The sequence below is a fragment of the Sceloporus undulatus genome, chromosome 4 (assembly GCF_019175285.1).
Source record: "Sceloporus undulatus isolate JIND9_A2432 ecotype Alabama chromosome 4, SceUnd_v1.1, whole genome shotgun sequence".
In the NCBI taxonomy this organism is placed as follows: Eukaryota; Metazoa; Chordata; class Lepidosauria; order Squamata; family Phrynosomatidae; genus Sceloporus; species Sceloporus undulatus.
Window position 1 is genome coordinate 195,462,375 of NC_056525.1, and position 27,049 is coordinate 195,489,423.

Genomic DNA, 27,049 nt, shown 5'->3' on the forward strand with positions numbered 1-27,049 from the left:
TTTCAAAGCAATCGTATTTGGGGGGGAGAGGCGAAAAACAATGAAGGACGCCTCTTGGTTGATCTCGCTCCAATTCTTTGCCGCAAAGATATCGAAAAAGACGCAACGAGGCACCCCTCCTTTTCCAGCGGGCGGTTGGTTGGTTCCTCCCGCGTTTGGGGATTGGCGGCGAAAGCCCGCGAAAGGCCTGAGGTCACGTGATCCCTTTTCGCGGGAAAAGAAGGGTTGTAAGTGAGGGGGCGGCGGCGGCACAGGGTTCTTCTTCTTCTTCTCGCCGTTCGCGCATGCGCGCCTGAGGGAGAAGCGTGGTGTCTCTGCTGTTCTCCCTCGAACCCTTTCGCTTCTTCTCTCTTGCGCCGCAGGATCCATTGCCTCCGGCGGCGGCGTCATGTCTTCTCCGGCCTCCACTCCCAGCCGCCGCCAGCGGGGCAACAAGCGCCAGAGACCGGGCCCTCCAGGAGGAGGAGACGCTACCGATCCCCCTGCGGAGGGTAAGGGGCTGAGGAGGATCCGAAACGCACACCGCGGAAATAATAATCCACTTCCAGGCCGCTTTAACTGCCCTGGCTCAGTTCCCAGGGGGGATCCTGGGAACTGTAGTTTACAGCTCTCTGTGACAGAGGAAACTACAGTTCCCAGGATCCCCTGGCATTGAGCCAGGGCAGTTAAAGCGGTCTCAAGCCGGATTATTATTTCTGTAGCGCATTGAAAGGGGAGGAGGAGTTATAAAGAACCAGGGACAAAAGGGAAACAAAAGGCAATGCGCATTGATTTCTCTTCCAGGAGTTGTAGTTTTGTGAGCCTTGTCTCTCAACAGACTACAATTCCCAGAATCCCATGCCATGGAGCCATCTTGGTGAACAGTGTGGCCTCGATGGGCATCTGTTTAGCTTCGGAGTAAATGTTGCCAGCAGCACAAAACCCAGCACTGTTAAAGATTATGATGGGATCCAGGCTGGTGAAGTGGTTCAAGTCTTGGGCTGCGACTCTGGAGACCATGAAGCCCACTGGGTGCCTTTGGGCAAGAAGGCACACTCTCTCAGCCTCCGCAGGGGAAGGCAATGGCAAACCTTGCCAAGAAGACCCCATGATAGGTCTGCCTTAGGGTCGCCATAAGTCAGGAACGACTTCAAGACATACAAGGACAACAAACTGCATCTCGGCAGGAACAGCAAAGGCTCATTTACTTATTTAAAATATTGTAACCTCCAGGACCAAGTTTAAGTCAGGTTTAGCTATTGGCTTCCTTGCAGTTTCCTCCCATTCATTCCTTATGAGCAGTTTGGTTCCATCTTCTGCCAGACAAATGTGTGAAGAAGACTGCTCTCCTGTCTCCCCTTGAACTTTTCTTCTACAGGCCAAACTTACCCAGCTCTTTAAATCAATCCTCTGATTTGTGAACACCATTCTCTAAAATGTGACTTTGAAACCTGTACACACTATTCCTATCCTCAGAGAGTGGTGGAGTCTCCCTCCTTGGAAGTCTTTAAGCAGAGGCTGGATGGCCATCTGTCAATGGGGATGCTTTGATTGAGAGTTCCTGCATGGCAGAAGGAGAGTGGACTGGAGGGCCCTTGCGGTCTCTTCCAACTCTAGGATTCTAACTCTGGAAACATTCCTCTTTATGATTTCTAATTTGCAGACCTGTGCTTTTTTGACATGCTGGTAGTAGCTGGTGGCACAGACTTGCCTGCCCTCCTCTTTTCTGTTTCTTTGGCTGTTCGCGTGTGTCCAGTAAGGGATTCTGGAGGCAGCTACTTTCTTAATTATAGGCACAGACAGTCTCAGTAGGTAAAGTCGAATCCCCTTCTTTCCCAGCAGAAGCTTTGTTGCATCATTTACTGCAGATATGCTGCTGCAGCCCCAGAGTGTGTCTTTCCCTAGGCATCCTTCGCCAGCCTCTCAGTGCTGATGCTGCCCATAACTGGCCACTACATCGAAGGGGACCTCAGCAGCCAGATGGACTTTTTGTGTAGCCAGATCTTGGATCCAGAAGAATGGAGTCTGGACCAGTTAGTGTTCTCTCAAGTACTCCACATCTTTGGCCTTTTTCAGTCACATCATTACTGCTCATTCTACCAGGTTGTATCCCACATTGCTGCTTATTCTACTGATTCAGAAGCTACATCTGTGACCTTTTATACCAATGCTCCATTAGTGGAAATTGCCATGCAGTGGCCTGGTCAAATCCTTCAGTGTGAAGTCGAAGGCTTTCATGGCCAGCATCCATAGTTTTTTGTGGGTTTTTTGGGCAGTGTGACCATGTTCTAGCAGAGTTTATTCCTCTGAAGATGCCAGCCACAGATGCTGGCGAAACATCAGGAATAAACTCTTCTAGAATTTGGGCACACAGCCCAAAAAGACCACAGAGAACTATACATCCTTCAACGTTTACAAGATAGTATAAATTGGAGAAGTTTGTTTCTGATAAACTTGCCTTTGAAGGAGGTTACTTTGACAACTTCCCCCATCCTAAAATTGCACCCTCTCGCAGATATTACATATTGGTTAAGTTTGCTTCTGTTTAACTTGCCTTTGAAGGAGGTTACTTTTGACAGCTTCCCCATCCTAAAATTGCCCCTTTCCCAATGTCTTGAGCAGTTTAGGTATATGCCATTCCTGGATGTCACCTTCACCATATGCAGAGAATGGGCATGATGTCCATTGTACCTAGAGAAAGAGTCATTCACTTCCATGTGTTGGCTTCGTTTCTATTAATCAATTCCCAGCTCGTCCCAGGTACATTATACTTCTGTTCACTTTGATTACCTCCCAGCTCAGCTCTTTGACAAGAACTGGGGGAAAGCAGAGCTCTGGTACCACAACAAACTACAATTCCCAGAATCCCACAGCGTTGAGCCATGTGTCAGACCAGATTATTTCAGCAGTGTAGTTGGGGTAGGGCAGTTGAATCCACCAAAAACAGCAAATTCCTTTTGTAACTCTCAAACTGGTTAAAACAGAACAACTTAACTTGGCAGGCAAAAGAAAGAATTAGATCGTCTTAAATTACATTTTAGAATCTTTTTCAGCTCAGTGAAATGTGGGATCCGAGTTACAATGTATATTTTGGGTACTACTTTTGTTTATAAACCCAGAATATAATCACATTATGGCTATAGCTAGATATATGCTGTATTTTGTTTCATAAAATGAGAAGTCATTATTAAATAAAATGTAAAAACAAACAGATGAGCTGTCTATTTTTTCAATCATATTCTAGCACTTATTTTTTGAAAAATTAAGTTTAAATATGCTTAAATTTCAGTTATACACAACAGCACAAATAAAATTATTTCTTTCATCTTCTTGCAACTGTTTCTGAAGATGTACAGTCTCCTGCATCACAGCGGCGCCGTCCAGATGATTCCACATCCACAGGAGACTTGCAGCCAATGCCTACTTCTCCACCCGTCGACACACAAAGTCCAAATGTTCAAGATGCTCTGTTTTCCAGTCCACCACAGTTCCAGCATTCAGGTATTTATTCATTTATTTAAATAATTTATATCCCACCTTTCCCCCACAATGGGATGCAAGGTAGATATCTTTAACTTGGGGAAGTGAGTAGTAGCAACAGGCTGCTTCTCTCTCTCTCTCTCTCTCTCTCTCTCTCTCTCTCTCTGCATGCAAGCATCAAACATTTGTATTTGTTTAAAACAGGATTTTCTGGTAGTATTCCCTTTGTGACATTTTGGTAAAAGGGTAGTTTTTATCCTAGTTGTTGTCCCTCATACTGGATTCTGGGGAATGAAGGATGCCTATGAAGAGCAAGATGCTTGGGCTGAGTCCAAACTTTTGATTGATGAGATGCCAGCCACAGATGCTGACGAAACGTCAGGAAGAAACTCTTCTAGAACATGGCCACATAGCCCGAAAAACCCACAAAAAACTATGGATGCTGGCCATGAAAGCCTTCGACTTCACATTTTGATTTTTAGCTCCAAGAAGTTTATTGGATCCACACATTTCTGCCATACGTACAGTTCTATGGGTCATGCTGCTGTGAAAAAAAAATAGTACATGGAGAAAAAAGCTGACAATATTTCAAAATAATGGGCATTCTTTGTACAATGAAAGATCTTCATTAGTAATGAGAATTTAAAAAAATACGTAATAGAGCACTGGGTTTCATCCATCACAAGATTCCTATTGTTTTTATTGGGAGATACTTAAATTCACACTGAACATCCCAGTGAAACTGAGACAGAGTGTTTAAGGTTGGGTGAGTTGGGTCCATAAGGATTTATCATTCTGTTGGAAAACTATATTGATTCAATAAATAAACTCTAAACATAGTGTCAGACATATCACTGATTCCGCATTCACAGCCCTGTGGTAGACTGACATTTCTGTTTTAATAGTTTATCAAATGAACTGTGAAGCTTTTATAAGATGATCCAATTAAACACATTTAATGAGTTTATTTAAACCTGTTCCTCTTGTAATATCTTTACAATTAGTACTTTGGGTACTGTACAAGTGGTTCAAGCAAGTTCAGCTTTATTGTTGTTCGGGTCTAATAATGCCAATTTATGCATCATACTGATTTGAAAGGAGCCTTGCATCATTCTGTAATATTCTATGCTGGGGCTGTGAAATGTGTGGCCTTCCAGCTGTTGTTTTGACTGTATTCCTCCCAGCATTTTTCACAACTGCCTAAGGGTGCTGGGAGTTGCAGACTAACAACCTCTAGAGAGCTGCTCAGTTACTACTCTATTTCTTTATTTCCTGTTTTCCCTTTGAAGTAGTTAAATAGGTAGTCATTTGTAGCAAATGTATTAGTATTTTTAAAGAATGATATTTCTTTGCAGCAGTTCCACTGGACTTTGATATTAGTTCACCACTGACCTATGGCACACCCAGCTCTAGAGTAGAAGGAACCCCAAGGAGTGGTGTGCGTGGAACTCCAATTCGACAGAGGGCTGATCTTGGCTCTGTACGCAAAACCAGGCAGGTGGATCTTCATTCTGATGTGGTAAGCATTTCATATTCTACAGATAACAAAAGTTAACATACAGTCATTACAGACACTCTTTGATAACTGAGCAAAGGATTTCAGCCTTAAAATCAAAATTCATGTTCTACTCTTGTATTTAGCCTACAGCAGAGGATGCAACAGCAAGTGAACAGTCTCTTGGACAAAAGCTTGTGATTTGGGGTACAGATGTCAATGTGGCTTCATGCAAAGAAAAGTTCCAGGTGAGTGGACAGTGATTGCCACATGTGTGGGAATCTGTTTTTAACTTCATATGTTGGCAGTATTTATCCAGTTTCAGTTAAAATTACTCAGAGACACAGCTCGGTTCATCTGGAATATCGGTATGCAAAGAGATCTTGTAGCACATTTGAGTCTAACTGAGCACAAGAAGTTGTAGTGTTAGCTTTCGTAGGCTTAGTCTGTTTCCTCAGATGCAAAAGATGTGATTATTTAAAATCATAATGGAAAAGGGATCTTGTAACATCTTCGAACTTAACTTAGCCATTTGCCCAGTCCTCTGGCTTTTTAATAAGCCAGGAAGAACAAGGATCTAACTAGCACACTTGCAATGGCTCACCTCACCATTAATTTAATCTTTGAGTTGTATCCATTATAACAGGGCAAGCAGAAACCAAGGTTTATAGCCGTTGGATCTCTTAATTATAGCATCCAAATCAGAGCAGATCTGAGTGGTTTTATCTGCAATATGCTGAACACATTGTTCATAGTGGGCTATTAAGTGGTCCAGATTTCCCTCTCACATACCTGCGGTCGCTCAAAACTGCTCTGTTGGCTGGCTCTGCAGGTGCAGTGGCAACAGAAGAAATGTGTGTTTTCTGCCTGTATTGTTATGAAACAGGCCCTCAGGTTGGTTCTAGTCTGTATTCAACTGGACCTGCTCCAGGTTTCTGCTGATGTCACTTCAGTCACCATCATACTTGATTGGAAGGGAGGGGGCAGGAATAATTAAGTATGGAATGACTGACAATGTGTATGGGTTAGAAATGGTGCAGACTGTGAAAGTGAAAGAGGTAAGGTTTAGGAGAGGAAAAATGAGTTAAGATACTGGGGTGGGGGGAAGAACTTGTGAGAATGAATATGAGAGAAAGACTACAATGTAAAGTAATTATTCTGTATATAAATCTCTAAGCAAGTATTAATGTTGTGGAAAATGGTGAGGAATCGTGTAATTATGTAACATTTTGAGACTGCAAGTTAAAAAATGGTTTGTTTCCTTTGGTAAACCATACAGTCGGCCCTTCTGTACACAGATTCAAGCATACATGGTTTGAAAATGTTCAAAAAAGTATAAATTTCAAATATCAAACCTTGATTTTCCATTTTTTATAAGGGACACCATTTTGCTATGTCATTATATTTAATGGGACTTGAGCATACACGGATTTTGTTATACACGGGGGACCTTGGAACCAAACCCCAGCATATAACAGGGGTCCACTGTATTTACTATTTGGTCACTAAGTATATAACAGCAAAGCTTAATAGTCAACAATACTATAACACACTTCATATTTTTGATATCAAGAGTTGATTTGTGTAAAGATCGTGCTGACAGCATAAAGCAAAGGAGAAGGGAATATGATGGTGTTGGTGAACTGTTGTGAACTGAACTGAAACTAGTCCTGAAGGGAAAGGAATTAGATGAAATCCAGTAGCCACAGGAATAGAATAAGAGAATTCCCCAGATGCGTCGCCACCCCAAGATAAATTTTTGTAACATTTCTAATTAATGGTGTCCAGTTACTGTAATGAAATTTGTTGTTGTGTGCCTCCAAGTAATTTTTACTTAAATTACATAACATATATATCACATATGGAAGAAGCACTGGGATCACATTGTAACTTCTGACCTACCCCAATTCTCTTGGATGAATCTAGACACTAAAAACTTGATTTGTGTTCTCAAATGTTTAGAGATTTCTTCAGCGTTTTACTGATCCAACGGCAAAAGAAGAAGAAAATATTGGGTTGGATCTTAATGAGCCCCTGTATATGCAGCGACTAGAAGAGGTATGTTGTAGCACTATTGATTAAATTAACTTGCATTTTAAGATTTAAATTATAGTTGTCAGCTTTTTGGAATGACAATCCAATCCAATGTCTTCCAGATAAATTTAATTGGAGAACCATTTCTAAATGTAAACTGTGACCATCTGAAATCATTTGATGAAAATCTTTACAGACAACTGATGTGCTATCCACAGGTAAGACAAAGGTTTTCCAGTAAGTTCTTCAATACACTATTAACAAGACTTAAAATTAAAGTGTTGCCATATTATTTTATTTCAGAACAAAAAATTAAAATATTAAGATTTTGATAGGGGGCACTAACAAATAATAAAAGGAGAAAAGAAAAGGGGGAAGAATTAGAAGTAACCACTCAATAATTTGCAGTTCCAACTTGTAGTAAGATACATTTGTGATGCAGCACTAGGAGCTGCTATTTGGAAAACAAATCTGACATACCTTGGACAGGTACAATTACCTTGGTTCCATTTTCAATTATCTATGAAAATGAAATAAAAATAACAATGGTAACTAGGTGCCAAAGAAAAAACAATTTTGCAAGAAAAAAGAGTAATCATTAGCATAGCCAGTGCTGATTCCATCTAATAGTCACAGGCATATCAAATATGTTTGTTTGTCTCATGCAAAGGTATTAGCATATATTTATGGTTCATATCCAATTTGTCCAGGAAGTTATTCCAACATTTGATATGGCTGCTAACGAAATCTTCTTTGACCATCACCCTGACTCTGTACTGGAACATCAAATTCAAGTTAGGCCATACAATGCATTAAAGACTAGAAACATGAGGAGCTTGAATCCAGAAGGTAAGCTATTTCAGCGAGAAGAGTCTTGATGTTATCAGAGATATTGTTGCATATTAAATTGATCTGTTCAAGTAAAGACATGCCAGGAATTATACCTGTAACAAAATGAACTTGAGTACAATTTTCAATATTATGCAGAAAACTTGACTGTTGGAAAAAGATGAGAACACTAGTGATCCCACCATAATTTCCTCATGGAGGATAATTGCATATTTACAGCAAATCTTTCCAGTGGCGCACAAGTTAGGATAGTAAACTGTCATGCTCTCTCTCTCTCTCTCTCTCTCTCGGGAGCCCAGCTGATGCAAACCACAAGGTTGTGAGTTGAGTCCCAGGGGCTTCAAGATTGACTCAGCCTTCTATCCTTTTGTAGGCTGGTAAAATGAGTACCTAGCTTGTTGAGGACAATAGTTTACAGACTATAGACCACTTACAGCTTAGTCAGTTTTATTATGTAGTTTTTGATCTTACATTGTTTAATCTTGTTTTAAGGGGGGTATTATGTATATATGGATGTATTTTAACCTGTTGTACGCCGCTTTGATTGCCTGGCAAAAAGCAGGATAGAAATTAAAAAATTATTTATTTATTACAGAGTGTTGAGTTCACTGATAAGCAGTATAGAAATGTACATGCTATCGCTATATTACTATTGGTGTCATCTGGCTTTGACCTGTGGTGAACATATGAGTGAGAGACCTCCAAGAGGTCTTGTTACTGATCACTCAAGTTTTGCAAACTCAGGGCTGTAACTTCCTTGTTTAGCCATACCACTGGTATTGTAATCTCTCTTTTCCTATTGCCTTCAGTTTTTTCACTTTTTGAGTGAGTTATGTCTTACGATATGCCCAAAGTACAATAACACCCTTTTTAGCTTCTAGTGACAATTCAGGCGTGATTTGCTCTACAACCCATTTATTTGTCTTTTTGGTGGTCCATGGTATCCATAAAAGCCTCTTCCAGCATATTTTGAATTATTTACAGTTTCTTCTATCAGTTCTTTTCATTGTCAAGCTTCCACATGGAAATCAGATCTACATTACAATTAGTAATACTGAAATTGGATTTCATAACTGGTTTTTGTTTAACATCATAGATATTGACCAACTTATCACTATAAGTGGCATGGTGATCAGAAGCTCACAGTTGATTCCAGAAATGCAAGAAGCCTTTTTCAAATGCCAAGTCTGTGGTTTTACAGCAAGAGTAGAAATTGATCGGGGCAGGATTGCTGAACCATCAGCATGCAAGAATTGTAACACCACACACAGTATGGCTTTGATTCATAATCGTTCTCTATTCTCAGATAAACAGATGGTACGTTAATCTCTTCTTCAGTTGATATTTTCTGACATGTTCAATTTTCAATAGTAAACTGTCACACATGTGTTCTGTAAACATACTGAAATACATTTCTGCATAACTAATTTAGTATTGTTAGTCCATGCTACACAATTGGAAATTTGCAGATCCTTTCCTGCCTGGGCCATATGCTGATCTAAAGATACGTGTATAGCTAAACCATTAATTTTAAACTGTAGGTTATACCTTTCAAAATGTCCTTCTTTGGTATCCTGACTTTTATCTAAGGCAGGCTTATAGAACCTGAGTTATTTTATTTATATGGGTAGTGTGTGTGTGTGTGTGTGTGTATTACAAGTAGCAATATTCTTTCTCCTACATCTAAAACAAATCTACATTGTGGTAGGTAATTTCGATTGGTATTCCATCAAGCCTTGGAATATGTTCTGCTTGCTTTTCTACATTCAAAATCTACCACATGCATTTCAAAAATATATGATCAAGTGCCCTGTTTTTTGTCCTCACCCCAACTACTTCCTAGCTTGGAGACGTTTCTCCTAGGCTTGGGTGAAATTGCCGGCCCATGCACTTTATGCCTTTTTACTAAAAATGCCCACACGGAGGGCATTTTCAGTATTAAAAACAGGATTAAATAGGCCATGAGCTTCCCACACACTATAGCAGAAATTCAAGCAAATAATCTATATCTACTGTTCAGCTGATTACTGCAGGACAATCCCTTACTCAAATCAAGATGATGCTACTGGAACTCTGAATGGATTTATTCTGCCTTGGAAACTTTTCATTTTGAAGAATGATATTGTTTGTATTTTATTCTCAAAAGCTGCATCTTAATAATATATAGTCTGAAATGCTTTGATATAGTATGTCTCAGAATTAGTTGGTCTGATAAAAAAAACTTTATTGCATTTGAACTAAGTATTGATTTTGCGTCAGATCAAACTGCAGGAGTCTCCAGAAGATATGCCGGCTGGCCAGACACCATACACCATAGTCCTCTTTGCTCACAATGATCTAGTGGATAAGGTTCAGCCTGGTGACAGAATCAATGTTACAGGTAGGATTTCAGCATCATTTGTTGTTGATGAAGTTGGGTGTCTTCAAATCATTACTGACTTACGGGAACACTAGGGCAAACTGATCACAGGGTTATTCTGTGAGTTTTTGAAAAAGCTATTGTATGCTACTTTGAGTCACAAACTGGGAAAAGGTAGGATGATAATGCTAATTATAATAAATGTAATTTCTAAGATTCATTAAACAAGCAATTGAATATAGTATTTCGATATACATACATGTTTATTGATTTTGTACAAAAGGATGACATTCTGCATAGTTTTACACCTTAAAAAAAGATGCATACTGCATCATGAGTACTCTGCCACCCCAGGACACAGACATGGGGGGGGGGGGGAGATAGCCTGAACCAGGAATTATCTCTAATTCCCCCGAGTTCATTTCTCCTTCATAACCAACAGCGACACGTAACCACAATCAGAGCTGAAACCAGAGTGAAATGAACCTACATATTGCTTCTCAACCAGAAGCCCCTGGAACTAGGAGGCTACCTCACACCTCAGAACCATGTCCAAGAATGGGATATTAGAAACTGGCTGATTATTATCCAGAATGGTGGGATCAAGGAGGACTTCTTTTTAGTAATGGTTTTATAACAGACTTTTATAATTGTCTTCTTTAGGCAAGATAGAACTCTTCCTAGTTTTAGCAAAGCATTGACCTCTTCCACTACCTTTTTAAATAAGCCAGGAAGGACAAGGATCTAACACGCATGTGGCTGTCATCTCCCCAAGAATCCTGTCCACATCCTTGGGTTACATACCAGTGTTAGAAGATATTTTAGATGTGAATGTTTCTACTGATCAAACAAACAAACAAAGCTGATGAATGTTAATTTATTGAGCCATGTATTTTGATATAAATGAGATGTGGATACTACATAGCATAACTATCTGATATGTGCACACTTACGTATAAAAACTAAACCAATAAGTGTATATACATGTTGATTTTGCCTGTTATATACAATAACATGTTTTTTGTCTCTTTGTGACAATTGAACAGGTATATACAGAGCAGTCCCAGTCCGTGTCATTCCAAGAATGAGCAGTGTAAGATCTGTCTATAAGACCCACATTGATGTTATTCATTACTGCAAAACTGACTCAAAACGTTTGCATGGCATTGAAGAAGGAACAGAGCAGAAGATGTTTACAGAAGAGCGTGAAAAAATGCTTCAAGAGCTTTCTACAAAACCAGATATTTATGACAGGCTTTCTTCAGCACTTGCTCCAAGTATTTATGAGCAGGAAGATATTAAAAAGGTGAGCAGAATTCAAAATTACAGATGAAAATCAAAGCCACATAGCCCATTGATCAAACTTTTTGGTCTTTGCACTCAGATGCTAATGTCTTTCCACATGTATGTTGGCATATGCATAGTAAGATAGATCGAAAAACATAATTTTATGAGTTGAAGAAGTTCTGAAAGATGGTATAGTCATCATTTAGAATATGTGGTTTAAAAACTTAAATAAAATGGAAAATTAAGATGAAAGTATATAATTCAATTATAACAGCAGTTCTCAAATTGTGGGGTGGGACACCCAGGGGGCATGAGTTGCTCAGGGGGATGTCACAAGACTTGGAGGCCTTGATCCTTCTCTGCTGCTTCCCAGACTTTTTCTATCCTGGAGAGGAAGAGAAAGGCAAGGAGGGCACTTGGAGCTGTGGCTGTGTGTAAGACAGTAAAAATTACACATGTTAAATACTGGCTTTTAATAAGCTGTTCTAATTTAAATGTTATTTCCTTATAAAATGTTAAAATACGAATATGCATGAATTTGTGAACAAAAACACGTACACTAAGCAAAATGTCTATATTAATACACTGTCCAGGTGAGGATGGCATCTGCATGTAGATGTAAAGGGACTGAATTATAAGAAATAATCTTTCTATATAAATAACTTTTTGAAGAAGCTTTGACAGTAACAGTTTTTCATATTTGAAGACCCATGTTCATATTCAGCACACTACCACTTAAGAATTATAGTTTTTAAAAAACAACATTGGTAGCGATAAATGAAGGAGTTCTTTGGACAACAACACAAGCTCAGTGTTTTTTCCCCTTCTGTTTCTTAGTGCATAATATACGGGACAAGAAATAAATTCTAAGAAATCTTTCAGTCATATTTTTTTATTTCCTCCCTAGATTTCATGTTAGAAATGAGAAACTAAATCAGAAGGATTTGTACTGCCTTTTGCATTGTGAATCTAAACAAAAACCTACAGGTTGTTTTTAGTATCAGAAGTCAGGAAGTGGTCTGACAGTTTAAAAAGTACATAATATTTTAAGTGAGGTATCTCTTAATGTGTCTACAGATGTGTATAGTTTTCATGACAATTCTGGAGGCAGTGTGATTAAGTAAATTCATGTGGCTGCAACACTTAGACACAATCCCAGACTCGTGGCTGAAAAGCTGCTTTCACACACCAATGGGTACATCTAATGGGGATTCATTAAAATCTCAATTAAAAATTAAATCATGTTTGTACATATTAATTGGATTTCCCATTAAAAATTAAGTTGGTTGTCAAAACCTTTTCTTGCAGGGCATTCTTCTACAGCTATTTGGAGGCTCAAGGAAGGATTTCAGCCACACTGGCAGAGGTAACTTCCGTGCCGAGATCAACATTTTGCTTTGTGGAGATCCTGGTACCAGTAAATCACAGTTGCTTCAGTATGTCTACAACCTGGTTCCAAGAGGCCAATATACATCTGGAAAAGGTTCTAGTGCAGTTGGTCTTACAGCATATGTGATGAAGGATCCTGAAACCAGACAGTTAGTTCTGCAGACTGGAGCATTGGTCCTCAGTGACAATGGGATTTGCTGTATTGATGAGTTTGATAAAATGAATGAAAGCACAAGATCAGTTCTTCATGAAGTTATGGAGCAACAAACACTGTCTATTGCTAAAGTAAGAAACTCACCGGAAATATCTGCAATAAGTTACTCTCTTCCTATTTAAGAGATAATGAAGCATGGCAATCTTTGTAACCAAAACAGCAGACCCATAAACAAGGGAAGTAACAAGTTCAATCGAGCTTCAGAGTTGACAAGTGTGGGTGGGATCTGTTCCAGAGGCAAAAAGAGAAGAGATGCAGAGGCGCCTTCCCAAGACTGTGTTTAGTAGCCACTTAATTCTAGGCTGCTTCTGTGCTGCAGAAATAATCCAGTTTGACACTACTTTAACTGCCAGGGCTCAATGCTGTGGGATTCTGGGAACTAATTTGTGGTGGCACTAGAGCTCTTAGACAGAGAAGGCTAAATGTCTCCCAAAACTATAGTTCCCAGAATGCCATAGCATTGAGCTTTGGAGGTTAATTTCTGCAATGTGGATGCAGCCCTAGTTAACATTTTTGTGGGGTGGGAGAGCAGGTGAGAAGGAGAATGGAGTATTGTGGAAGGGGATGTGTCTGAGGGTGCGGAATACTAAAACAAATGTACCATTTTAAATTTCATAAGTAATAACTGAGACTTGGTTCACTGAAACAATTTTTTTAATTAAGAGGATTGAATTTCCAAACATCATTTAATATACTGATATTTATTGCTGCAGCTTGTATATGAAGAAGTGTCCAGTTTTGACTCTGCTAGCATAATAAATGTTGAATCTTTTCTTCTTGACAGGCTGGAATTATTTGCCAGTTGAATGCTCGTACCTCTATCCTGGCAGCTGCTAATCCAATAGAATCTCAGTGGAATCCAAAGAAAACAACTATTGAAAATATTCAACTTCCCCATACTTTGTTGTCTAGGTATGCTTTGCAAAATATTTTATTGTAGTCTCTTATGTCTGCATATTCTCCTCCTTAGATAATTACTATATAATCATTTGGTAAAACCTTCACTGTGCTCTGTGCTCTAAATAGTTAAAGCTCTTTTTTATAGTGGGTTTTTTTTTGGGGGGGTTTGTTTTTTTTTTGCAGAAAAGAGTATTGGTGGTAATTGGTACCTCTTTATATTTATACAGTACTTATGAAGAACTACATGAACAACTAGAGTTAATTCTGAGGTTCTAGATCACAGATGTATTCCATTGGTTCCAAACATCAATAAGCTCCAAGCTACAAATTTTCAGATTTAGTTTTGCTAAATTTATAAGGTAATGGTTCTAATGAAAGGGAAATAAATTTATTTTTTTCATGTAGATTTGATCTAATTTTCCTTATGCTGGATCCTCGAGATGAAGCATATGACAGGCGTTTGGCTCACCACTTGGTTGCATTATATTACCAAACGGAAGAACAGTTGGAAGAGGAGTACATGGATATGGCAGTGTTAAGAGATTATATTGCTTATGCTCGTACTTATGTCAATCCAAGATTGAGTGAAGAAGCAAGTCAAGCTCTCATTGAGGTAAGGAATCTAAAGCATTTTCAACCTTATATGTTATTTTAAAATACTTTTCTATATGCTATTGTAGTCTGACAGACCTCTTCAATGAACTAATGAAACCTCTCCCCAAGAATTTTGTATATTTGCAGTATGAAAGTGTTAACATTTGCATTAAGATGCAGCCACATTAGCCCCTTAGGATATAATGTACTTGTAAAAAAGGGGTGCAAGGAGAGGTAAGCAAAATAGGACAACTGACCCCATACATGAAATTGCTCAAGTTTGCTACAAATAGCTTTATAGATATTTCAAAATGCTAATTCCAGTGACTTAGAAGTATTTAAAAGCCAATAAAATGTTGAAACTGATTCTTTTTGGTAGTCCCATACTATAACTGTTCCACTTGCATTCATATTTATAGTACACATTCATCATTATGATATCTGATATAGAAATCCTTGAACGCAGTGATATATAAAAGTACACAATAATGCAAATGTAGTATATAAATTTTCACTTTTTTCTGCACTAGGCATACGTTGATATGAGAAAGATTGGAAGTGGCAGAGGAATGGTTTCTGCCTATCCTCGGCAGCTGGAGTCATTGATTCGTTTAGCAGAAGCTCATGCTAAAGTCCGTTTCTCTGCCAAGGTGGAAACAATAGATGTAGAGGAAGCAAAACGTCTTCATCGTGAAGCTCTAAAACAATCTGCTACTGATCCAAGAACTGGCATTGTGGATATATCTATTCTCACTACAGGTCCATATCCAAAAGCTACTTCATTTTTGATATTTCCGACAAATGTGTTGCTCAAGTTATGCTTTATCTTGTTGATTAACCAAGAACTGGTTAATAAAATGATCTATGTAAAGGGCTAGTTTGTAGCATTGGAATTTATATAAATGCTATTCAAATGTGTTCTGATAATACTTGGAAAAAAGTATCATTACTTTTATTTGTTTTTTAAGGGATGAGTGCCACTGCTCGAAAACGTAAGGAAGAGCTCGCTCAAGCTTTGAAGAAGCTTATTCAGTCTAAAGGTAAAACGCCAGCTCTAAGATACCAACAGCTCTTTGATGATCTCCGTGCACAATCTGAAACAGTAAGTTTCATTTATATATCTGAAGACTTTCATGCTATATTTTTGCTGTTTACTTGCTTCCTCCCCATTCATAATCCAGTTTTGGGGATTTAGCATGAAATGTGAGGCAGCAGAAAAAGCAATGCAATAATTTTGATCTGGGGTTTAAACAAGGTACAAAATCTGGACTACAAAAGGCTGTCCTCCAGTTATGTGTACCTTCTAAAAAGAGTGATAATTCTGTAGACTACTAGATGACTTTGAATTGTAAGTCCCTGTAGCCCTAGCCAAGGGTGAGGAATGCTAGGAATTGCAGTCCATCAGTATTTGGAAGGCTGCATGATTCTCTTCCCTGGCAAACTTCCATTGGATCTCATTTCTTCTTCCATAATCTGTGATCCAACTGCAGTCCCCCATTCAGTCTAAAAATCTACTTTACAGAGCCAGGAAATCATTTGGCACATGTTTTTGTTTAGCTTTGTTTTGATTTTAGCCTACAGAGGACTGCAATGGAAGAGGGAGGGAAATAAAATCTCAGTTCTGGTGTTAGATAGTGAAGTATGCTACATACTGCAACTTTATCTTCAACTATATTTCATACCTATTTGAACAACAAAAACCCTGAATATTAATTCCTGAAGAGGGTCAAGAGTAACAGGAACACACTTTAATTCATAGGTTTCTCATAATTACAAGATAAAGAAAATTAGAAAACCAGTTTTATAATGGTGGCATTGCAATGCAATTTCCTTTAGTTGTTTAGGGTCTCCAAGAGGAGAATTATAACTGAATACATCTGTACAGTTTCAATTTGTCCAGTATGATATTAATTTCTTCACTTTGTTTTTTTCTCCCCTCTTTAAGGCTGTCACTAAAGAAATGTTTGAAGAAGCACTTCATGCATTGGCTGATGATGACTTCTTGACTGTGACTGGGAAGACTGTTAGACTGCTCTAGTTATCTAATTTTATAATGATGCAATTATAAAAGTAGCTTCTTGCTATACTGTAGTACATGTTATTTGTGTAATCTGAATATATTATGTGTTATTAGACCAGGGATCACCAGTATCGGCACTGAAACTGTTTTTTCTGATCGTAAAAAAAAAATTATGCACACCTTTTTCTTACCTGTTAATATAGTATAGATTCTATCCATTTAAACTTAACTTTGCTAGTAATTTCATATGAACATAAATTCAATAATACTATGCTTTAGTGCTATTTTTGTATGTATAAAACTGATGTTCATTTTGTTTCCAATAAAGTACAGTCAGTAATCTGGGATTTATCATGCATTTGAAGAATAACGGATGCAAAGCACTCCATATTTTTGTGATTCTGAGCTTAGGAAATCTGTCAATTAAATTCTTGGTTCAAAGCTAGTACTTAACAGCATTTCCTTGCATGTGAGATCTGTTATTCTGATTCACACTATTTGTGGTGTGTGCCATGAAGTCATTTCTGACTTATAGCAATCTTGCCACAATTTGAGGCGTGTTTGCCATTGCCTTCCTTACTCTAAGGCTGAGAGAGTGTGACTTGCCCAGGGATTCAAACCTTGGTTTCTAACACTCATGCCTGGTCCTATTCACACCAGCCATGTTCATAAATTGGAAAGTGAGCATTTTGTTGATACAAGCATACTACCAATATTGCATATGTTTTTTGAGTGTATTAGTTTTATCAGAATACAAAATTGTTGCTTATTAAGTACATTGTTTAGGAATACCTACTATACAATCATTTTATTGTATTGGACTAAAAGTCATTACTACGTGTATTAAGTGCATTGTTTAATATGGGGTGATTCAAAAATAGTGCAAAAGTAAACCTGCTTTTATTTGCTTCTGTACCATTCTTTTTTAATCACTCTAATACCTACTATACAGGACAGTAATACCAAATGAACTAACTAAAGAGTTGAAGACACACTGCAGAAATAATCCAGTTTGAGACTGCTTTAACTGCCCTGGCTCAGTGCTAGGGAATCCTGGGAGTTATACTTTATTGTGGCACCAGAGCTCTCTGATAGAGAAGGCTAAATGTCTCACAAAACTTCAGTTCCCAGAATTCCCTAGAACTGAGCCAGGGCAGTGAAAGCAGTCTCAAACTGGATTATTTCTGCAGTGTGTTTTAGACCAGGGTCACTGAACAGACTATGAGGGAGGGGCTGCAGAGGAATTGGAAGCTATAAAAGCAAGAGTGCATAAGTAAGAGAGGTATTCTGACAAGCCAGTAGAGAAGCTGGAGGGAGAGACAAAGGATCTCAGTACTACATTCTGAATAGGAGACGAACTGCTTATTTGTTATAACAGATTTCTCTGAATTCTTTGCACTCTAGCAAAGGCAAACATACTACCTAAGATATTGAATTAATTTGAGGAAGACACTTGGGTCCCTAACCCTTAGTCATCCAGGGACAGTTTTAAAAAGGTTAAAAAGAGGGCAGGTGTCAATAACAAGGGACCTTTTGTAAGGAAGAGATAACCTCAAGGTGTGTATGGTCCCATTACAAGGATAAATTATGAATTTTTATAATGTTCTAAGTCTTTTTTGGTTCTGAAATGCGAAGTCACTACTGAAGAGTCTGTAGTAGTAAGCTGACAAGTGATGATTCAAATGGAGACACGAGCTGGTGATCAAAAGAGGACAAAATTTATTGCAAGATAGTGATCACTTACTGTATCTTGATTGGATCACATTACACAATTATAGCAGAATAATTCCACTTTAACTGCCACAGCTACATCGTATGGAAACTTTGGGTTTGTAGTCTGGTGAGGCACTAGAGCTTTCTCAACTCAAATCCCAATTCCATAAGATGTTGCCCTGACAAAATGGAATCATAGTTTTATCATGGTGTAGTGTGAAGGAACATTGAATTAGCAGTGTGATGTGGCAGTTAAAAAGGCCAGTGTGATTCTAGACTGCATCAATAGAAGTATAGTGCCTAGATTGGGGGAAGTAATAGTACCATTCTATTCCACTTTGGCCAGGCCTCACCTGGAATACTGTGTCCAGTCCTGAGCAACACAATTCAACAAGAATGTTGAGAAGCTGGAGCACGTCCAGAGGAAGGCGATCAAAATGGTGAAGCATCTAGAAACCATGCCTTACAAGGAAAGACTTAGGGAGCTGGGTGTGTTTAGCCTGGAGAAGAATTATAAAGTTGGAAAAGACCACAAGGGCCATCCAATCCAACCCCCTGCCATGCAGGAAATCACAATCAAAACATCCCCGACAGATGGCTATCCAGCCTGTTTAAAGACCTCTAAGGAAGGAGACTCCACTACACTCCGAGGGAGTTTGTTCCACTGTTGAACTGCCCTTACTGTCAGGAAGTTCCTCCTAATGTTGAGGTGGAATCTTTTCCTGGAGCTTGCATCCATTGCTCCAGGTCCTAATCTGGAGCAGCAGAAAACTAGCTAGCTCCCTCCTCAATATGACATCCCTTCAAGTATTTAAGCAAGGCTATTATATCACCTCTTAACCTCCAGACAACATCCCCAGCTCCCTTAGTCGTTCCTCATAGGGCATGGTTTCCAGACCTTTCACCATTTTAGTCGCCCTCCCTTGGACACGCTCCACTTTTTCAACATCCTTTTTGAATTGTGCCCAGAACTGGACACAGTATTCCAGGTGGGGCCTAACCAAAGCAGAATAGAGGCACTATTAGTTCCCCTGATCTGGACACTATATTTCTATTGATGCAGCCTAAAATCGCATTGGCCTTGTTAGCTGCTGCATTGCACTGTTGACTCATGTTCAATTTGTGGTCTAACTTGGACTCCTACATCCCTTTCACACGTAGTTTCATTCAGCCAGGTGTCTTCCATCCTATATCTGTGCATTTCATTTTTCCACCCTAAGTGCAGTACCTTACATTTCTATGTGTTGAATTCCATTTTGTTAACTTTGGCCCAGCTTTCTAATCTATTCATTTTGAATTTTGATCCTGTTCTCTGGGGTATTAGCTACTCCTCCTAATTTGGTGTCATCTGCATATTTGATAAGTATGACCCCAAGGTTAAGAGGTGATATGATAGCCCTTTATAAGTATTTGAAGGCATGTCATATCAAGGATGGAGCAAGCTTATTTTCTGCTGCTCCAGAGAATAGGACTCAGAACAATGGATGCAAGCTACAGGAAAAGAGATTCCACCTAAGCATTAGGACATTCCTGACAGTAAGAACTGTTTGACAGTGGAACACATTTCCTGGGAGAGTGATGCAGTCTCCTACTTTGGAGGTTTTTAAACAGAGGCTGGATGGCCATCTGTCGGATGTGCTTTAACTGTGAGTTCCTGCATGGCAGGGGTTAGACTGGATGGCCCTTGGGATCTCTTCCCACTCTGATTCTATGAGTCCTCTATCCTATTTGTTGGTCTTCTACTGAAGTTCCTGTGTGATTTCAAGTCATTTCTGGCTTATGACAACCCTAAAGTGATCCGGTCACGGTAAGTTTCCTCAGAGGGAGTCTGCCATTGCCTTCCCTTGAGGTTGAGAGCATGAGACTTGTCCAAGGTCACCCAGTGGGTTTTGTGGTCACACTGGGAATTGAACCCTGGTCTCCAGCGCCATAATCCAACACTCAAACTACTACCTCCTGCTGGCTCTTCTTATACTGACATACACAGAATGATTGAAATCGGCTAACTATTTCAGTTTACAGAGGAGAGGGAGGGAGGGAAGTGGTATTTTAAGACTAAACAATTTTGGCATCAGCTTTTGTTGTTTACATTTTACTTCTTTGGATGCACTGAATCATTTTAAAATTGATTCCAAATTTTTCAGACGTTTATATTGGTTTTAGGTTTTTATTTAAAGTGAAAGTTCATTGTTTTCCTACTGTATCAGGCTGGACATTAAATGTAAAAGAAATTTAAAATTCCTATATTGTAGAAACATCTGGAGAATAAGCATCTTGGCAAGAATTATATTTTCTAAAACGGCATACACCACAAACAAATGTAGAGCAGTTCCAAAGGTGCAACAAGATCCCTTTGCATGCTGATATTCTATGGTCTGAATTCTAGAAATACTCATCTTCCCTTTTGTCTATTAAAACATAATAAAAGCAAACTGGAGAATGCGGGCATCGATCCCGCTACCTCTCGCATGCTAAGCGAGCGCTCTACCATTTGAGCTAATTCCCCTTGCTTAAAGCTGGCTGAGAAGGCTGTGAATAGAGAGTCTTATCGGGAAGGAGCATGCAACTATGCCAGGAATTTTGATGACTCACCCTAATGCTCCAGCAAGAGGAGAGGATGTGTATCCTGCAGCAGGAACAAAAGAATCAGGAGCAGACATAAACCCTGTTGCTTCTGGCTAGCAACACAAGCCCACTGCAATCTTCCCATATACTGTCCTTTGGCCAAAAAGGCATACAAATTGTTAATGTGACAGTTCTATGCCTTCAGGCTTACAGTGCATTGCTTTGATCACACACTGTTTATCTGGATGCCAGAAAATTACTGTAACTACACTCATTAACTATTTTAGATATTAAAACTTTCTTATGTGCTACGTTTTGATTACTTTCCCTAGACCTTTCTGTTTGCCATACTGTTGTGTTTTTGGTTTAGGCCAAGGGAAGGAACTGAGTCCTTTAGATCCCTCTTCTCCTCCAGATGCCTCAAGCACTGGCAGTTCTTCTTGAGAGCAGAGCGTTTTTCTTTGACAAAAGGCAGGTTTGGAGAATGCGGGCATCGATCCCGCTACCTCTCGCATGCTAAGCGAGCGCTCTACCATTTGAGCTAATTCCCCTCCCATAGAACCTGCCTAGGAGGCTGCAATCACAAGTTACAAGCTGCATCATAAAAGAGTTAGAACCCAACTTGCTGAATATTCTCTATGCTGAATTACATACAAAAAAACTGTCAACTGGAGAATGCAGACACTGATCTTGCAGCCCCTCCACTGCTAAGCAAGCACTCTAACATCTGAGCTAGTTCCCCTCTGTGTTTGGCACAATAGGCTGCAACGACAAAAAAAGTTCTACAAACTGGGTCACAAAAATTTAAGAACTTGAAAGAGAGGAAAATGTAAGTTGGAGAATGCGGGCATCGATCCCGCTACTTCTCGCATGCTAAGCGAGCGCTCTACCATTTGAGCTAATTCCCCTTCCTGGTAATGCCATTTCATCACCTACTCTCTGGTGACTCATCACAGGAACTGGACTTTCTGGGTATTACTGTGAAGTGCTCTTTACTTCTCTAAGCAATAAGAAATTCTAGGTTGGGCTGAATCCTGTACCTGGAACTTAAAGAAACACAACCAGATCAAACAGACAACTCTACAAACCAGTTTCAAATGACAGCCTAGAGACTTCCAGGGCTCTTTCTTTTGCAAAGTGCTAGCTTCTGTTCTGCTCTCCCATCTCCTGACCCCTCTCTCTACTTGGAGGGTTTTCATTTCTTCCCAGATGGGTGCTTCAGTCAGAAATGTGTGGCTCACAGCAATCTGCAAAAGATCTTTGAATCATTAGCTCCCCCTGGTGAATCAAGAGCCCACTGTAGTTTCTTAACAGCAATCTGCATGACAAGAAAATGGTAGACCAGCAGCTAGACAGAAAAAAAGTGATATAAAGAAGGAAAAACCTGGAGAATGCGGGCATCGATCCCGCTACCTCTCACATGCTAAGCGAGCGCTCTACCATTTGAGCTAATTCCCCTTCTACTGGATGTACAGTTCTTCTCATTCACTGAGTGATGATGCAAACCTAGGGATACTGCTATGTTAGCACACTTCTTAAACTTTCAGATTAATTTAAAGGAAGAAAAGTATACCATTGAATGCTTTGTGCCAGGGTAGGAATCATGTAGCCTTTCAGATCTTGTTAGAAGCTCCCAAGAGTCCTAGCCAGTATAGCCAAAGATTGGGAATGCTGGGAAGGGCAGTACAACAACATCTGGAGGAAGTTGATTTCCATTTGTCATTCTGTTCCTCCTATTCTGAATCTTAACACAAATAGAAATGTGGATACTTGAAATTACACATTGACTACAACATTCAGAATAGTCCAGTAAGCATATTTTACTACCATACATGCCTGTGTAAGGCTGATAGAGTATCACGTAAAACAAAAGTAACCAAACTAATCCATGTAGAAACAAACTATAGATGCTGAAAAATATGAAATATTGACATTATGTGTTTAAAATATTAAAATGGAGAAGATTATTTTAAAGCCAAGCATGATGGCTGCAGATAGGGTCCAACAATTATCTGAAAAAGCATACATAGGTGCAGTACAGACTGCTCCAAAGGGGCGGGTCTGTGGTGCCCCTTTTAACTCCGGGTTGGGGGCAGGGCAGCCTCAGCAGCAGCCCTGCAGCCCCAATCCAGAGTTTTTCCGGACCACGGAGAAGCAACAAAATTAGGGTTGCCATAAGTCAGGACCTCCAAACCGGGACAAATGTAGGACAAATGTAGGGCCACATTTTCAAATGTAGGACACGTTTTTTAAAAATGGAGGACACATGAAAAAATTGATACTTTTTTTTAAAATGTTAATATAAATGCATGTTTCTTAGGCATGCTCAAAATGGAGGACATTTTGGCATTATTCCAAGACAGAAGGCTGAAATGTACTTCTCTTTCTGGCCAACCCCCCCCCCCCAATTCTACAAGAACATTTCCCACTCCCAATCAGGAATAACATTTGCAAGATCACAGGCAAACCCTTGTGCTATTGCAAACTACATTTCCCACTCCCAATCAGGCATAGCATTTGCAAGCTCACAGGCAGATCCTTGTGCCACTGCAAACTACATTTCCCACTCCCAAGCAGGCATAGCATTTAAAGACCACAGGCAGTCCCATGTGCCATTGCAAACTACATGTCCCACTCCCAAGCCTTCTTAGCAATTCCCCCCTTCCTCCTTTTCCTTGCCCCCTCCAACCCCCCCAAAATCCCTCACCCCCTCTTTCCCCCCAGGTATGTCTCAACTTTGGGGAGATTTATGGGTCAGATCCCTTGCAAAGTCTTTTTTCTTTTCTAATGGGGGCAAAGCCTTGAGAAGCCCTGGACCTCTGAGAAGAAGAGGAGGGGGGCATAGAGAGAGGGGGCTAGAGGCAGGGTTGCCATAAGTCAGAAAAGAGTTGGGCACACAACAACAACAATGCCAACAACAGCAGAGGAGGAAGGGGGAGGAGGAGAAAGAAGAAAAGGAGGAGAAAGAAGAAGAATAGGAACAAAGAGAAAAAGAAGATGAGGAGGGGGAAGAAAGGAAGAAAAAGGAGAGGAGGAAGAGGAGGGGAAGAGGAAGAAAAAAACAGAATAACAAGGAGAAGGAGTGGAAAGAGAAAGAGAAAGAGGGGAAGCAGCTTGCCTGAGTGCAAAGCCCTCCCTGCTTGGACGTTGGAGCATGCCAAATAAGGAAGCAGAGGGCTGGCCAATAGGGGCAGGGCAGAGCAGCAGACCCCGCCCCCTGCTAGCTTCAGTCGTGCTGCTGCTACAGCCCTCTTGCTCAGCACTGTAGCAAAGGGAGGCAGCAACCCTGGGAGCTCAGTCGGGCAGCCACCCGGGAATGGGGAGAGGGCGGGGCGGGACTGGGCATGCCCCCCAAGAGGTGGGAAAGTCCCGCCCACCACCGTGAAATGGCAACCCTAGACAAAATGGGGTGTCCTTGGGGCTTCATGCCCCTGGATACCCCAGCAGCCGCAGCCATGGTTGCCGTTTGGTTGCTGTGGGAATGAGGCGGCTCCCAAAAGGAGCTCTATTTCGGAGCTCCTTCCTGCGCCATGCCCAGGATGCCATAAGCGCCCTGGGACGGTGCGGAGATGTGATGCAAGCGCTGCGCCGTTTGGATGCTGCACACGCATGATGTAATCATGGCAGCCCCCGTGTAGATGGGAGGCCACCATGATGACACCCTCATCACGTGCTAGGGTTGTGGGGTGTGTGGAGGCTCTGCCCCCATGCAACCCTAGTATGTGGCCAGGCTGGCACAAAGTGCTGGTCTGGATCAGGCCTTACTTCTATAAAAAGATGTCCCTTTATTGATATTATATGGAAAGGTTCAAAGGAAACAACAGACATTGTTGATATAGCATCCCCGGCTACATCTACACTGCAGAATTAAAGCAGTTTAACAATGCTTTAACTCCCTAGATTCATTGCTGTGGAGTTCAGAGATTTGTAGTTTTGTGAGATATTTACCTGTCTCTGTCAGAGAGCCCTGGTGCCACTACAAATCCCAGGATTCTATAGGATGGAGCCATGAAGTTAAAGTAGTGTCAAACTGCATTAATTTTGCAGTATTGGAGCAGCCCTTGTTTCAGTTAATCCACTGCTAGATGCACTTGCATCAATGTACCATTTCAAACAGCACTACCGGTATATCTAATTGTGGATAAACTATTTATTTATTTTAAACAACAAAAGAGCAGCTCACATAGGATTTTTTTTAAATATAGTCTTTGTCCATAGACTTACAGTCTACAAAAATCTGCAACATAACGAAAGTGGTGTGGTAAGAAGAGCGGGGGAAAGTGAACTCTGACATAAATTTTTCCATAGTAGTTCTTATAATCATCAGATAGCATAGAAACAATTCAGGGACAGTAGCTTCATAAATTGGCTGCTACTGGGTTTCTACAGGACAACTAAATTTAACAGCACCATTTGAAAGGTACAATTGCACTCTCCCCTTTAAAGTCCAAGAAAAGAAATCCAACATGAGAATATTTTTTGGAAAACAGTGATAGTTTGAAATAGGACCATAGACTTGGATTTAAACATTCCTGTACCTTGGATAAAATATCGTTCAGTAAGGAAACTGCAGTCAAGAAATCAGAAGAAAACTAGGAATGCAAAGGACAGCAATGAAAGAACTAGACAAGATCCTAAAGTATAAAGATACACAACTGAGCACTAAAATTAGAATCATCCAATTCATTGTACTCCCCATCACCATGTAGAGATGTGAGAGCTGGACAGTAAATAAAGTGACTAAAAAGAACATCAACTTATTTGAGATGTAGTGCTGGAGAAGAGTGAACATACTGTGGACAGACAAAAATACAAACAAAATGGGTCCTTAAATAGATCAAGCCTGAACTCTCCCTGGAAGCCAAGATGATTAAATTGAGGCTGCAGTCCTTTGGCCACATCATTAAAAGGCATGAATCATTGGAAAAAGACAATAATGCTAGGAAAGATGGAAGGCAGCAGAAAGAGAAGAAGACCACACACCAGATAGATAGATTCAATCAGGAGGTCACAGACCTGAATCTACAAGACCTAAGAAGAGTAGTGGAAGATAGGGGGGCTTGAGGATGTTTCATCCACAAGGTTGCCATGAATTGTGATTGACTCAGGGCAGCTAACAACAACAACAAACAACAAAACTCTCTCCCACATTTGCACCAATCAAACCTGTGGAGGTGGTGGGATGGAGAGAAGTGCCTAGTCTGAAGATCTTTGATTACAGGCAAGCTCATAAGATACCATCCTTGTGAACCTCAGCCATTTAGGGCTTTATAGATTATAACATCTTATCTGGATAAGGACATTACAGATGCTGCAGCATTTCCAATTTAGTGGATCATCCGGCTAATTTGCAAGAATCCCTTTTGTTTCATCTGGATTACCTTTCTTTAGTCCTGGGACAGCTGAAGTTCAAATGTGACTAAACCCATAAAACATTAGCATGCCTGCATCATCAAGCAAGCAAACCAGTAATAGTTGAACCCACTGACACCCATCCACTGAATGAAAGCCAGAATACTGAGTATGGGAAAAAAGATGACTACTGTTAACACAATCTGTAATAATTTGGTTGGAATTGTATGATTTGTGACATGAGAGTTTAGTCTCATTAAACTCAGTCTGATTTGCTTCTGACTGAGCAACCTGCATGCAGAACTGCACAAATAGTCTGAGACAGTCTAAACTGGCAGGAAGGCTGAAACCATGTAAATGCTACTTTCAATGGGATTCCTACCAATGAGGCCTGCCACTGAACAGGGAAATGCAGCTGGTGATGATTCACTAAAGGCTGAGCACTATATTTTGTGAAGGGAATTGACTCAAATGGTAGAATGCTCACATAGCATGTGAGAGGTATTCTCCAGTTCAAGCTTTTCTTTGTTCACTTCAACAGAGAGATTATAAATAAATAAGAATAAAAGGCTAGTTTATTAAAATGCTGTAGGGATGCTGTTTTTAAATGGACTTTCCAATGCTAAAAAAAAGGGGGGGAAGGGAGGGAATCAGCTCAGATGGTAGAGAATTCACTGAGCAGATGAAAGGAATCAATGCCAAAATTCTTCAGTATGTGCTTTTTGTGTTTATTTGAACACAAACTATTCAATAGCTTGAGCTTTACAGTTCTGTGGTAATTTTTTTTAAAAAAAGAAAGCTCTCTGAGCAGTATAGCAA

The 27,049-nt window shown here is 40.0% G+C and overlaps 1 protein-coding gene and 2 non-coding genes across 4 annotated transcripts; 1 reads left to right on the plus strand and 2 right to left on the minus strand.

Annotated features, from left to right (window-relative positions):
• The first annotated feature begins 247 nt into the window (after positions 1–247).
• On the plus strand, positions 248–17,487 carry MCM4 (minichromosome maintenance complex component 4). Of its 2 annotated transcripts, none has more exons than XM_042466050.1 (16): positions 248–491; positions 3,328–3,480; positions 4,818–4,978; positions 5,101–5,202; positions 6,917–7,012; positions 7,111–7,206; positions 7,699–7,837; positions 8,934–9,154; positions 10,097–10,217; positions 11,243–11,502; positions 12,792–13,157; positions 13,871–13,998; positions 14,392–14,599; positions 15,111–15,339; positions 15,549–15,682; positions 16,526–17,487. In XM_042466050.1, the coding sequence occupies exons 1-16, from the start codon at positions 389–391 to the stop codon at positions 16,616–16,618; spliced, it is 2,610 nt and encodes an 869-aa protein (XP_042321984.1). In that variant the 5' UTR covers positions 248–388; the 3' UTR covers positions 16,619–17,487. The 2 variants fall into 2 exon arrangements, with proteins under 2 accessions (XP_042321984.1, XP_042321983.1); XM_042466049.1 differs by having other exon boundaries at positions 4,815–4,978; positions 16,526–17,486.
• A 3,259-nt stretch (positions 17,488–20,746) lies between these two features.
• Positions 20,747–20,819, minus strand: TRNAA-AGC. Its single transcript has one exon. It is a non-coding gene; the product is annotated as a tRNA-Ala (tRNA).
• A 537-nt stretch (positions 20,820–21,356) lies between these two features.
• Positions 21,357–21,429, minus strand: TRNAA-AGC. Its single transcript has one exon. It is a non-coding gene; the product is annotated as a tRNA-Ala (tRNA).
• Positions 21,430–27,049: the final 5,620 nt, after the last annotated feature.